This window comes from Amyelois transitella, chromosome 3 (genome assembly GCF_032362555.1).
Source record: "Amyelois transitella isolate CPQ chromosome 3, ilAmyTran1.1, whole genome shotgun sequence".
Taxonomy (NCBI): Eukaryota; Metazoa; Arthropoda; class Insecta; order Lepidoptera; family Pyralidae; genus Amyelois; species Amyelois transitella.
Genome location: NC_083506.1, coordinates 2,651,955 through 2,664,267, shown reverse-complemented (window position 1 = coordinate 2,664,267; position 12,313 = coordinate 2,651,955). Strand labels below are relative to the sequence as shown.

Genomic DNA, 12,313 nt, shown 5'->3' with positions numbered 1-12,313 from the left:
ATTTTTGACAGATAAACAATGATGTGTCAATGATTTCAATGGTTTAGTAAATTTGATTATTAATAAAACACTATCATGGATAATATGAGTTTGAAAGAAATACAAAGCAAACTGTTACTCTGGGAAGCTTCTGACAATCCTTTGGCACCACTTACATCAGAGCAAAGGGAAGCTATACTCGATTTGGAAGCCTTAGTAACTGGAAATTATGTTGCCGGAGAAGAGGTTCGCTTTTCAGTTTATTCTTCTAATACTTCCTTTAGCTTTAATAAAATTATGAATGATTTAAATCAAGAACTGTAAGTGAAATTTGTAGATAAAAGTTTAAATGCACAGAAACAACACCATGCATGTAAACCTCCCTATTATTATGATAGTCACCTTATGCTAAATAAAAAAATTCCAGGATGCCAATAGAACAGAGTTAGACGAGTCTACAATACTATCCTCAATCCCAAAAGTGGACACCACATATGACTTTCTGGAATGGTATGAAAGCCTCAGTGAGAGCTTGGTAAATGCTGATGATGCACCATATGAGACTTATTATAAGCAATTGGAGGACAGAAGAAATGAGTGTGTTTCACTCACCGATCAGGTAAATTGTTAATAACATTACTAGTGTGGCATGGCCTCAAAAACTATAGAGTAAGAGTAATAAAAGTGGCAACCTACTGGTCTGTAAAACTGTGATAAGTGCTCTTAACATAAACTGATCTCTTATTTATGTGAACAATATTAATGTATGTTTCTCTATATGCTTATTTATTTATGTATATGAATGAAACAATCGTATATATAATTTTTTTTCTGACTTTTAAATTGACACCGATTATTTGTTTGCTATTTTCTAAAGGTTGATTGGTAGAGAATGCTATTGGCATTAACTCCATTTGAGGTTCAGTAAAGTTTTAAATAAATAATAAACAGTTTCAAGAAAAAGATATAACATCCCTGTCTTTTCCTCAAAGAGTGGTGTGATGAATGTATCTTATCAAAATTTACAGATAGGTGCAACCATGGCTGACCTCAAGAAGTTGTCAGAGCAATATAATCTTGTCTCCAACAAGACTAATGCTCTGCACATGATGAGTGAGCAATTGCTGGCTGATCAGAATAAACTTTCTAGCATAGGTAAGTTAATATAAGTTCATAATTATATTTTACAAGCAACTTGCTCCTGCTTTACCCAAGTTCCATGTATAGATTGAAGAACAACATGTCAAACAGGAACAAATTTACACGAAGCTTTCCAAGATTAGACCATACATACAGACAGAGAAAATAGAGTGGCTTGTTAATATGTAGTGATTAATGTTAACCATAAAAAAAGATTTCCTGCATCAGGAACCTACAGACTATATTAAATTAAATAAAATACCTTTATTCTAATACCTATAGTCATATTTAACTAAAATTTTACTTTCCATTAAATTGTATATTGTGGGAGATTGCTTAGAGATGGTAATATAGAATTTAAAATGCCAAAGATCCAACTAAAGTACATGGTCATATGCCTGCTTACATTATTACAAAAACAAACGGAAGACAATCCATCTGAATTTAGTCAATGATCAGAGGCAGACTCTGTGTTCTTCACAACTAAAATAGACACTATAAATAAGGTCTTTGATTTCGCTCATTTACAGGTGAAGACATAAAACACAAATTGCATTACTTCACTCAAGTGGAACACCTGTCACAGAGACTCAACAGTCCAACGATGTCTGTGAACAGTGACGCTTTCTTCATAGTGTTAGCGAAGATTGACGAGTGCCTTGACTATATGAGAGTTAATGTAAGATGTACCTCTATATCTATCTTTTATAGCAGGTCATGATGAATATAGGTCATGAATAAAATATATGTAAGGGCAGCAACAGATTTGCTTTACTTCAGTCTAATTAAATTATCCTTCCAGAGTTGATGCCTAACATCGTAACTGTGTGAATTTCAGCATACCTATGCCATGTCTAATCACTATGGCTGCAATACTGCATGATAATGGCGGATACCCTAAGATGACGATCGATAAATTTTTATGTGGATAGTGTTTGCAAAGATCTTATTATTTTAATATTCTACTGAATGTGGCTTTTGTAACGAAACCGCCGAGCTTGTATGAAGAGAGTTATGAATGTGGACGAAGCGAAAGAAGTATGCAGAGATCGTGGCAAGTGGAAAGAGGTAGTCTCTGCCTACCCCTCCGGGAAAGAGGCGTGATTGTATGTATGTATGTATGTATGTGGCTTTTGTATCCTATATGACTAAAGTCGCGGTCTCACCAATAAAGACGTTATGTGGATGTGTGACTTGTGTTTAAAAATCCAAAGTTCCAATTTATCTCAAACAACCATTTCATTCCAGAGCACCTTCAAAGAATCCCACACATACCTGGTCAAATACCGCCACCTACAAAGCCGGGCGATATCCCTCGTCCGCTCTTACGTCACGCATGTACTGAACCACGCCACAGAGCAAGTGCTGGCGCCCAAAGACGAGGGGCCGACGGAACAGGAGATTATGGATACGGCATACGCTGTGTACTTTGGGAAGTTTCAAGCTGCTGCGCCGAAGCTGAAGATGGTTATAACTGAGATTGAGAAGAGGGCTGAAGGCAATCCTGAGTGAGTAAACATAATGTCTCTTGAAATATATAATACATACATATGGTCACGTCTATATCCCTTGTGGGGTAGACAAAGCCAACAGTCTTGAAAAGACTGATCGACCACGTTCAGCTATTTGGCTTATTGATAGTATTGAGATGTCTCTTGAAATCTCGCTCCTAATAGCGGACAGTCCTAGTACGCGGGTTCAGTTGGCACGTTGTGATAGATAAAAATTTTCGCGCCATAAAATTAAAAAAAAATTACATACATACATACATATTGTCACGTCTATATCCCTTGCGGGGTAGACAGAGCCAACAGTCTTGTAAAGACTGATAGGCCACGTTCAGCTATTTGGCTTTAAGATAGAATTGAGATTCAACTAGTGACAGGTTGCTAGCCCATCGCCTGAGAAGAATCCCAAGTTAAAAATTCAAATACAATCCTACTTATATTATAAATGCGAAAGTTTGTATGTCATTATGACGGTATGGATGTTTGTTACTCTTTCACGCAAAAACTACTGAACCGATCACGATGAAATTTGGTATTAGGTTTAGGTAGCTGAAGACCCAGAATAACACAGGCTACTTTTTATGCCGGAGTTCCCGCGGGATTGATTGTTACGTTATGATAGGGTTTTAAAGCGGACGAAGTCGCGGGCGGCCTCTTGTATACAATAAAACCACTTTTATAAGTGACAACGATGTAATTGCGCAAAAGAATTTTTTTTTAAAGAATAGGACCACTCCCATCTCTCTCCCATGGATGTCGTAAAAGGCGACTAAGGGATAGGCTTACAAACTTGAGATTCTTTTTTAAGGCGATGGGCTAGCAACCTGTCACTTTACGAATCTCAATTCTATCTTAAAGCCAAATAGCTGAACGTGGCCTATCAGTCCGCTCAAGACTGTTGGCTCTGTCTACCCCGCAAGGGATATAGACGTGACCATATGTATATTAAAAACGAAGACAATCTCAATAAGGATTAATAAAATACTCGTAAGGATATTTACTGGAGTAACTTGTATAATATAATATTATATTTGTAACGTTCCAGCTACGCGTCCCTGCTATCGGATCTCCAGCGGGAGTACGCCCGCTGCCGCCGCCGCGTGGCGGGCGCGCCCACGGCCGCGGCGCTGGCGGCGGCGGCCGGCACCCACCTACGGGACCACTGCACGCTGCTGCGCACGTCGTGCTCGCTGTTGGCGCACGCGTGCCGGGACGAGTGCGCTTTGTACGCGCACTTCTTTAGCAACCCGTCTCCGGCGCTCGAGTAAGTTATCCTTGTGACGTCACAACGTCTTATGGTTCGATTGAGGAGGTCGCACGCACGATGAAACATGACTCATGCGGCGTTACCTCGCTCTGAGGCGTTCCTGCATGGAAGGCTTGAAGTGCAAGCGAGAGCGCGGAACGAGCGATTATCTTTTTGACGGGACATCGTCTTAGGATTCGATTGAGGAGGTTGCACGCACCATGAAACATGACTCATGCGGCGTTACCTCGCTCTGAGGCGTTCCTGCATGGAAGGCTTGAAGTGCAAGCGAGAGCGCGGGCGACAAAAAGGCACAATCGGCTTTCGCGTTCGGCAGCGTATACCTCCTTCTCTATATATGTAGATGCAAATGTAATAAACAAATTAATTTTTTTTTTTTGGAAAATTCTACCATTCCATCAGTATTTACTTAAGACGTTGTCACGTTCAACTATCGTCAGTAAACCGACTTTACCGACAACCGATTTTTTTATCTTGTTTCTTCTTTCGGCAGTATATAAGATAAGCCTATAAACTTATTCTAATACCTCATATCAATATTATTCTTTCTCTTTCAGCGAATACCTCCAATCGCTCTGCAACGGTTTGTACGAGACACTGCGGCCTCACATCATCCACATCAACCATTTGGAAACGCTCGCTGAGCTCTGTGTAATATTGCGGCTTGAGCTCATCGAGGAGCAAGTTAACAATGACCGTGAGTTATATATACATACGTCCAGTCTGTCTGTAACGGTTTGTCTGTATAGTAGATATTTAGAGAGAAAGTCTTGATGCTGTACTGATTCGCTTTTTTTAAAATACTATCTGACGTCGTATTAATATGCGAATAGCGAGGATGTGAGTGAGTCAAGAGAAATGGACATCGCTGTCCTGCTCTCACCTGTATGTGCTATCTCTGTCATTCCCCTTCTGAAGGTCTACATCTTTATTTTTCTTTCTTTCTTTTCTTTATTATGGCTTCCACTGGACTTTTCGTTATAATTTAGTTAGGAACTTTGCAATAATAATAAAGAAACTAGTGTGGACAAGTGAAAGAAATGAATTGAATGTCTTTATTAAAATGGGGATAGTTATTAGGAATTATGTTACAAAGATGGACCACAAGTTTGGGACAGCAGAAAATTATATGACTGAGATTTGCTTCATCCAAGCCACATTCACAGATAGAAATTTTAATTTAATTTATTTTAAATACATCTGTAGCGGGAGCGATGATTCGGCTCGACCGCCACCAAAGGGAAGATCTTCCACCAGGCTAGGTGTTACGCCTGGGGAACCGCGTCTCCGACGATGTTGTGTCGGAGATTGTATATATATATGTATAATGTATATATATAGCTCCAATCCGCGAAAACTTTGCTTGCGCGATTTAGGTTTTTCGCTGTTTATCAGTGATAGCGTCGCGTGATTCTATTTTTGTGACTTATGGCGTTTGGATTTCGCCACACATCTTTTTAAATAAACAGAATGACAATAAAACTTTTGATGTTAATTTCAGGTGCCGTGTGGTTCCCGGCACCAATACAAAAAAGAATAGGACCATTCCATCTCTTTCCCATGGATATCGTAAAAGGCGACTATGGGATAGGCTAACAAACTTGGTTTTCTCCTTTTAGGCGATGGGCTAGCAACCTGTCACTATTTGAATCTCAATTCTATCATTAAGCCAAATAGCTGAACGTGGCCATTCAGTCTTTTCAAGCCTTGTGGCTCTGTTTACCCTGCTAGGGATATAGACGTGATCATATGTATGTATGTACATCTTTTAAATAAAGAGAATGACAATTAAACTTTTGAAGTCAATTTCAGCGGCAACCCTCGGAGCTTTAGGCGCTGTGGCGCGCGCGTTGCTCCAGGACGCGCAGGAGCGGCTGGTGTTCCGCGCGCACGTGCACCTGCGCGCCGACGTGCTGCTGTACCGGCCGGCGCGCGGCGACCTGGCCTACCCCGACAAGCTGGAGATGATGGAGGTACGTATGTATATACATACATATATATTATATATACGGGACAAATTGCACGGATCTAGGTAGCCTCTGTAGGAAGTATAGTCATAAAAGTTATTTATTCCTACAGAAGAAAGAAGGAGAAAAGAGGAGAGAAATAATCAGTTAAAAATCACTATATTATTCAACGTATAAATTCAGAACATCTAACAATAAAAATTATTTTTTGACATCTCTCTTACAAACAACATCATGGCAACCGTTGCTATGGCGTATGCCAAGAAGGTTGCCTACAGCCGCGAAGTAAGTTCGAGACTTGTGTCACGAGATACTAACTCAACGATACTATATTTTATAATAAATACTTATACAGATAAACATCCAATACCCAGGTCAATCGGAGAAAGTTCGTTTCTCATCAGGCCGGGTTTCGAAACCGGGACCTCCGGTGTCACAGACAAAGGCACTACCGCTGCGCTACAGAGGCCGTCATTATCCTTTTATATATGTTTTCATTCTCCTGGCCGGTATTAACCCAGTTACATCCTCACCTCTTAAGAGGAGCCCGGAGAGCGCCTTTGGACCATGATTCAGGTTTTTACACGAAGCGACTCCCGTCCAACCTCCGTAACAACCTAACGAACCTAACCTATATCGGATCAGGGTAAAAACTGCACTAGAAGAATGTCATTACTCTCATAGACGCTTGTTTATGACATTCGTAAGAAGGAGACGGAGTGATCTTGTTCTAAAGTGCAGGGAATCGCTCCTTCTTACGCCCATGTTAATAGTAATTATTATTATTTTTTTCCAGCAAATCGCCCTATCTATCCAAGAGCAGAGTCTGAAACGAAGCGACTCCCGCAACTCTATGACGTCCGATATATCCGCGACTTCCCAAGAAGTGGCCGCTGCGATGGAGCGCCGTGCCCAAGCCTCCCCGGCGGATCTGCACGGCATGTGGTACCCGGCTGTGAGGAGAACTCTAGCCGCTTTGTCCAGGCTTTATAGATGTCTGGAGAGGAAGGTGTTCCAGGGGTAAGTTAGTCTATTTCACGTGGACATAGGAAATCAACCAATATAGGTTGGTCTTTTCGGCAGCTACCCGGCCTGGAGAACACCAGCGGTTTTGTTCAGGCTTAAAGAAAAATATAAAGAGTTTTTGTAATTGTGCCCATTCAATAAATGCGTTTTTTTTTAAATTTCAGGTTGGCCCAAGAAGCGATATCTCTCTGCGTGCAGAGCATAGACAACGCCGCCAAACAGATCAGCGCGGACAAAACAACCATAGACGGCGAACTCTTCCAAATTAAACATCTGTTAATACTACGAGAACAAATCGCTCCATTCCAAGTGGATTTCATAATCAAAGAGACGACTTTAGACTTCAGTAATGTTAAAAACGCAGCTTACGGTCTGATACAAAAACCTAGGCAGATATTTTCTTTGAACAGTAACAATGCGTTGTTGGAGTTCCTGTTGGAGGGTACGCCGATGGTGAAGGAACATCTTCTGGATTCGAGGAAAGAGGTGGATAGACAACTGAAGACTAGTTGCGAAGTGTTCATCAGGGATGCGACTGAAGTGCTGGCTGGGCCGCTGATCAGTTTTATGGAAAAGGTAATTTTGGATATGAAAGCAGTTGTATGTTAAGTGATAAGGGAATGTTGTGATTTGAAAGAAGTTGTAGTTACAGGAATAGAAAAGGGTATGTTAAGATGGTTTGGTCATGTGGAGAGGATGAATGAAAGCAGGTTGACTAAGCAGATATACAAGGAGAGTGTGGAGGGAAAGGTCGGAGTGGGAAGACCTAGACGAACGTATCTTGATCAAATTAAGTACGTCCTGGTAAAGGGTCAGGTCAAGAGTACCCGAAACCGCCGAGCTTGCATGAAGAGAGTTATGAATATGGATTAAGCGAAGGAAGTGTGCAGAGATCGTGGCAAGTGGAAAGAGGTAGTCTCTGCCTCCGGGAAAGAGGTAGTCTCTGCCTCCGGGAAAGAGGCGTGATTTTATGTATGTATGTTTATGTATGTAATTTTGGATATAAAAGCAGTTGTATGTTTAGTTCAGTTGTAGTGGGAACGATGATTCGGCTCGACCGCCACCAAAGGGAAGATCTTCCCTCAAGCTAGGTGTGATGCCTGGGGAACCGCGCGACAGACAATGTTAAGTAGGTTATATTTATGCTCAAATCCGTGAAATCTTTGTAATCGCGATTTAGACTCTTCGCTGCTATTGGCTGAGCGCGTCATGTTCTTCGCTATGATTGGCGTGTGACTCTGTGCCCTTACACCATCAACCGGGATGATCTGATGACAATCACCGATAAGGCTGTAATAATTATAATTGTTGTTGGACTGATGTCGACACGCCAAAAAGAAATAATAATAATTATAATATCGATACCTCATACAAACAGTGCTTTTCACAGTAAACTTTGTTTTGACTTTCACTTTCAATATAGCATTTTCCAATTGTATTTTTAGATGTTAGCTTACAGGTCCAAGGTTAATCATTTGTTTTATGCACTGAAAAATTTTATGAATATGACACTAATAGATTTTTATAACCGCCTTCAAATAAAAAGGTTCTCAGTTTGACCTGTCTGTATTCGCTGAACCGATTTTGATGTGGTTAGACTTCAAAAAGGAAGGATATCGATTGGAGGCAGTTCTCTTTTCAGACAATTTATTTTTAATACGTTTTCAATTATTGCCAGGCCCAAGCCTTCAATCCAATCGAGCAATTGAAGAGTCAGCCGTGGGCGAGCCCTGAAGAAATAGCGGTCGTGGTGAAGGAAGCCCAGAGACGGATCAAGGCTCAGCTCGCTCCATTACAGCGCTCTATGCAACTCTATTTGGCTAATAAGGAAACTGAGTTCATCCTCTTCAGGCCAATAAGGGTAAATTTAATATAGAGTACTTCTTATTTATATGAACGATTATCATCAAAGGGTCCGCTATGGGTGGGGCCTTAGCGGACCAGTTCTCACACAAAGCGTCTTCGGTCAAATTTCAGTAACATTTTCATGGGAACCAAATTCATATTACATCAAGGTTACCGTTAAGATAAACGAATCACAATATTATTATACGTGTGGTTCTCGGCACTTTATACATATTATATATACCCGTGGATGTCGTATAAGCCGATTAAGGGAAAGGCTATTAAGTTTGTTATTCTTCTTGTACATGCTCGGATAGCAACGTGTCACTTTTTCAATTTCAATTCCACCATGAAGCCATACAGCTGAATGTGGATTTTTTTTATAGTATTTGTACATATTTCATTAACTCTCAAAGTAAATCATAAAGTATTGAATACAAATTTGTTAACATCTCAAAGCAAAAAGAAATATATGCGAAAATTTTCGACGTCTTATATGTGTGTGCTACATACATAAATACAATCAGGTCTATATCCCAAGTGCGGTAGTATGAAAAGCCACATTGAATAGAATAGCCTATCGCCTAAAATAAGAATTCCAAGTTTATGAGCCTATTCATTTTGTGCTATATAATTTATCAACAGAATAACGTGGTGGGCTTCTTCGTGCAAATGGAGCAAATGCTGAACAACGCTGACTTCTCCTACGAAGATAGACTGATCGTGGCGTGTCCTACACCGGAACAAGTTTCCGTGTTCATCTCCTCGGCAAGTCTGATAAGTCACGGCGAACCGGTGTTGCCATACGGCAAAAAGAGGAAGACGAGCACCGTCCGCAAGCCCAGTGTTGCCAGTGTGCAGGAGAGCAGTGATAAACCTCAAGAGAGTTCCAAGACTATTGATGTGTAAATGAGCACAAAACTTGCAGTATAATTTATGTAATTACCGAGATTAAAGAGCATGTATGAAGGAGGTGAAGATCTATGTTTATTTATAGTTACTTGGATTAATTAATCTTGAAATAATGAATGTATATCTTCATATAGTAATATATCCTATAATTTATTGAATATGTACTTTTATTTTAAATACCTACCTAGGAGTATCATGTTAAGTTTGGGTTGTATTATATAATGTGGAAAATGGAATAGCAAGTTTGAAACTTAGAAGAAAGGTATTTTTTTAAATAAACTCATATTTTAAAAACAAATTGGTTTATTTACACATTTTATTTACTTACATCTTCTATAATAAATACACAATTACACCAAAGACATTTGTTTTATTTCAATAAAACAACAGACATTAGGTGAAGTTTTTAATGTGTTTTTCTTAATCATTGATTTAAATAAGAATTCTAAAATACACTACGACAACTTATGCTCTGGCCCAGTACATTCCACCACGAATCCTTGTGTATTCAGGGAGGCCTTCTACTGGACCTACGCCAGCAACAGCAGGACAACGGTCAAACAAGTATTTGAAGCAGACATCGCGGACATTCTGAACAGATACCGAGTTGATGCGGGCATCAAGCTCGTGGATTGGAATACGCCTGTTGTAGCAAAGCATCTGGCGACCAATGTCTTCACAAACTGGGGTAGTTCCATCAAGCTGGAGGAGCATGTTAGTTTTCAACAAGTTCTTGGCACGCTCAACCTCTCCCTCCGTGACAGACGTACACAGCTTCATCCATTCTTTCTGAATGTTGTACAGCATGTCCTCAATTTGTAAAGGTTCAGCCACAAAGTAAATGCCCCATAGACCAGTGTCTTTGTAGCATGTGTTGAAAGACTGGAAACTATGGCAGAGGTTCTCGCAGGATGCAGCACGGGCGAGGTAGGAGGCATTGTTGCCACCGCCACCCTGTGAACGGTCCCAAGCTCCAATAAGAGTATTGGCTACCATGAGAGGAATGTTATCAGCGTCAGTCCAGCCAGCGCCCTCTACGGCCACAGCAATGTGAGCTAGAGGCATTGAGTCATCTCTGACACGGATTTCTGAACCAGTGTAACGGCATGGTGCCAACTCAACAGGCGCAGCAGTATTCTTCAATCCACTGAAGTGCTTCTTAGCAAGGTCAACTAGTTTCTCGTGCTCTACTCCACCAGCTCCAGAAAGCACAATACGAGTGGGTTGGTAGTGATTTTTGATGTATGCCTGGAGGTCAGCTTTAGAGATTTTCTTAATATTCTTGGTTGGCCCAAGGATAGTTTGGCCTAGAGGTGTTCCTTGGAAAGCAGTAGCATGAAGATGGTCAAACACAACTTCCTGGAGGTTGCTTTCGACGTCCTGCATCTCCCGCAGTATAACACCGCGTTCTCGTTCGATTTCGGGTTCAGCAAGTGAAGAGTTCTGTATGATATCAGCAAGGATTTCAATTGCAGCGGGCACATCGTTCGCGAGGCACTTCGCGTAGAATACGGTCTGTTCTCGAGACGTATAGGCGTTTAAATGTGCTCCCATGTTTTCAACAAGCAATTCCAGATCTGTCTGAGATCTTTTGGTGGTGCCTTTGAAAGCCATGTGTTCAAGGAAATGGGCGACCCCATTGTTCTTTGAGGTTTCATACCTTGAACCTGCGTCGATCCATAATCCTACAGTAGCTGTAGGAGCGCCGGAATCCTCGGAGGCAACGCGGATTCCATTATCGAGCACTGTAAGCTTTGTCGGAGGTACATTTACTAGCACCTGTTTGTGGCCAGCGGCAGTAGCCAAGAGGCGTACCTGATTACCCTGTTTTGAGACTAGTCTCAAAGTCGAAGCTACGGTCAACATTTTTCTTGAAATCCTTGCACTTTATCGGAAATTTTGCCCTCCGATTTACGTAATAAAATGGGCAATAAGAACAGAAATGTTACGTCAAATGTCAAAAATCATAGAGAAAAGAAAAGAGTTCATTTCGTTCGTTCCTTCCGTGGTAGTACTGTAGTATGCCTATCTCTTACCGAGATGCATAGTGCATACCGATGGTCCAATATCACTAATTAATTCATGAAAGTCAACTGATGACAAAAAAACATTCTTTGCATATAAGTTAGTAATGCGATCATTTTGAAATAAAAAGTTTGTGGGGCAAAAAATCGGTAATTTTTTAAATATAACAATTCTGCATCCCTGCTTATTCTATACCAATGACTCTTTTTCTAAGTTATGTACATTAGTTTGAATTCTAACTGACGCTCACACGGTGAGAAAAAACTCCCTCAGGTAACCTGCACATTCAGGCATCTGCATGTTTTACCATGATACGGGTTAGGTTCCCCCGTAGCCTTTATGGGGAAACTAGTGAAGGTGTGGAAGTCAGTTTATAAAAATTGATCGAATAAGGATCTGAGGACAATCGATCAAGATCTCGATTGTCCTACGGGTTCCTCTCCGTTGCTGTAACTTAGGCCAATAGGGAGAAAATAATGAAGCGACACATACACTCTTAGGTTTTAAAAAAAGTGCGACAATTACAGTGTGTCTTAACATTAGCACGCGGGTTAGGCCCTTTACGTATTCTTTATAGTTAGATGATTATTTTCTACGGCTTTGTTACATTTACAGCTGTACAAGAAATTCAAGAATCGTTTTTT

General features: G+C 40.7%; 2 protein-coding genes across 2 annotated transcripts; one reads left to right on the top strand and one right to left on the bottom strand.

Annotated features, from left to right (window-relative positions):
• On the top strand, nt 1-10,174 carry LOC106133533 (conserved oligomeric Golgi complex subunit 3). Its single transcript, XM_013333305.2, has 12 exons — nt 1-225; nt 407-598; nt 1,008-1,134; nt 1,650-1,798; nt 2,368-2,627; nt 3,673-3,891; nt 4,452-4,591; nt 5,707-5,867; nt 6,658-6,881; nt 7,052-7,463; nt 8,566-8,748; nt 9,378-10,174. The coding sequence occupies exons 1-12, from the start codon at nt 76-78 to the stop codon at nt 9,639-9,641; spliced, it is 2,481 nt and encodes an 826-aa protein (XP_013188759.2). The 5' UTR covers nt 1-75; the 3' UTR covers nt 9,642-10,174.
• On the bottom strand, nt 9,930-11,618 carry LOC106133535 (mitochondrial-processing peptidase subunit beta). The gene has a single exon (XM_013333306.2). It carries the CDS (start codon nt 11,508-11,510, stop codon nt 10,110-10,112), a length of 1,401 nt encoding a protein of 466 aa, XP_013188760.1. The 5' UTR covers nt 11,511-11,618; the 3' UTR covers nt 9,930-10,109.
• Between the last annotated feature and the right edge of the window lie 695 nt (nt 11,619-12,313).

What these genes read in the sequence shown, in the direction of transcription:
- LOC106133533 (XM_013333305.2), top strand. Translation starts at nt 76, where the DNA reads ATGGATAATATGAGTTTGAAAGAAATACAAAGCAAACTGTTACTCTGG. An exon ending in AACCCGTCTCCGGCGCTCGA is followed by an intron (nt 3,892 to 4,451) that starts GTAAGTTATCCT and finishes TTTCTCTTTCAG; the next exon opens with CGAATACCTCCAATCGCTCT. An exon ending in GAGAGGAAGGTGTTCCAGGG is followed by an intron (nt 6,882 to 7,051) that starts GTAAGTTAGTCT and finishes TTTAAATTTCAG; the next exon opens with GTTGGCCCAAGAAGCGATAT.
- LOC106133535 (XM_013333306.2), bottom strand. Translation starts at nt 11,510, where the DNA reads ATGTTGACCGTAGCTTCGACTTTGAGACTAGTCTCAAAACAGGGTAAT.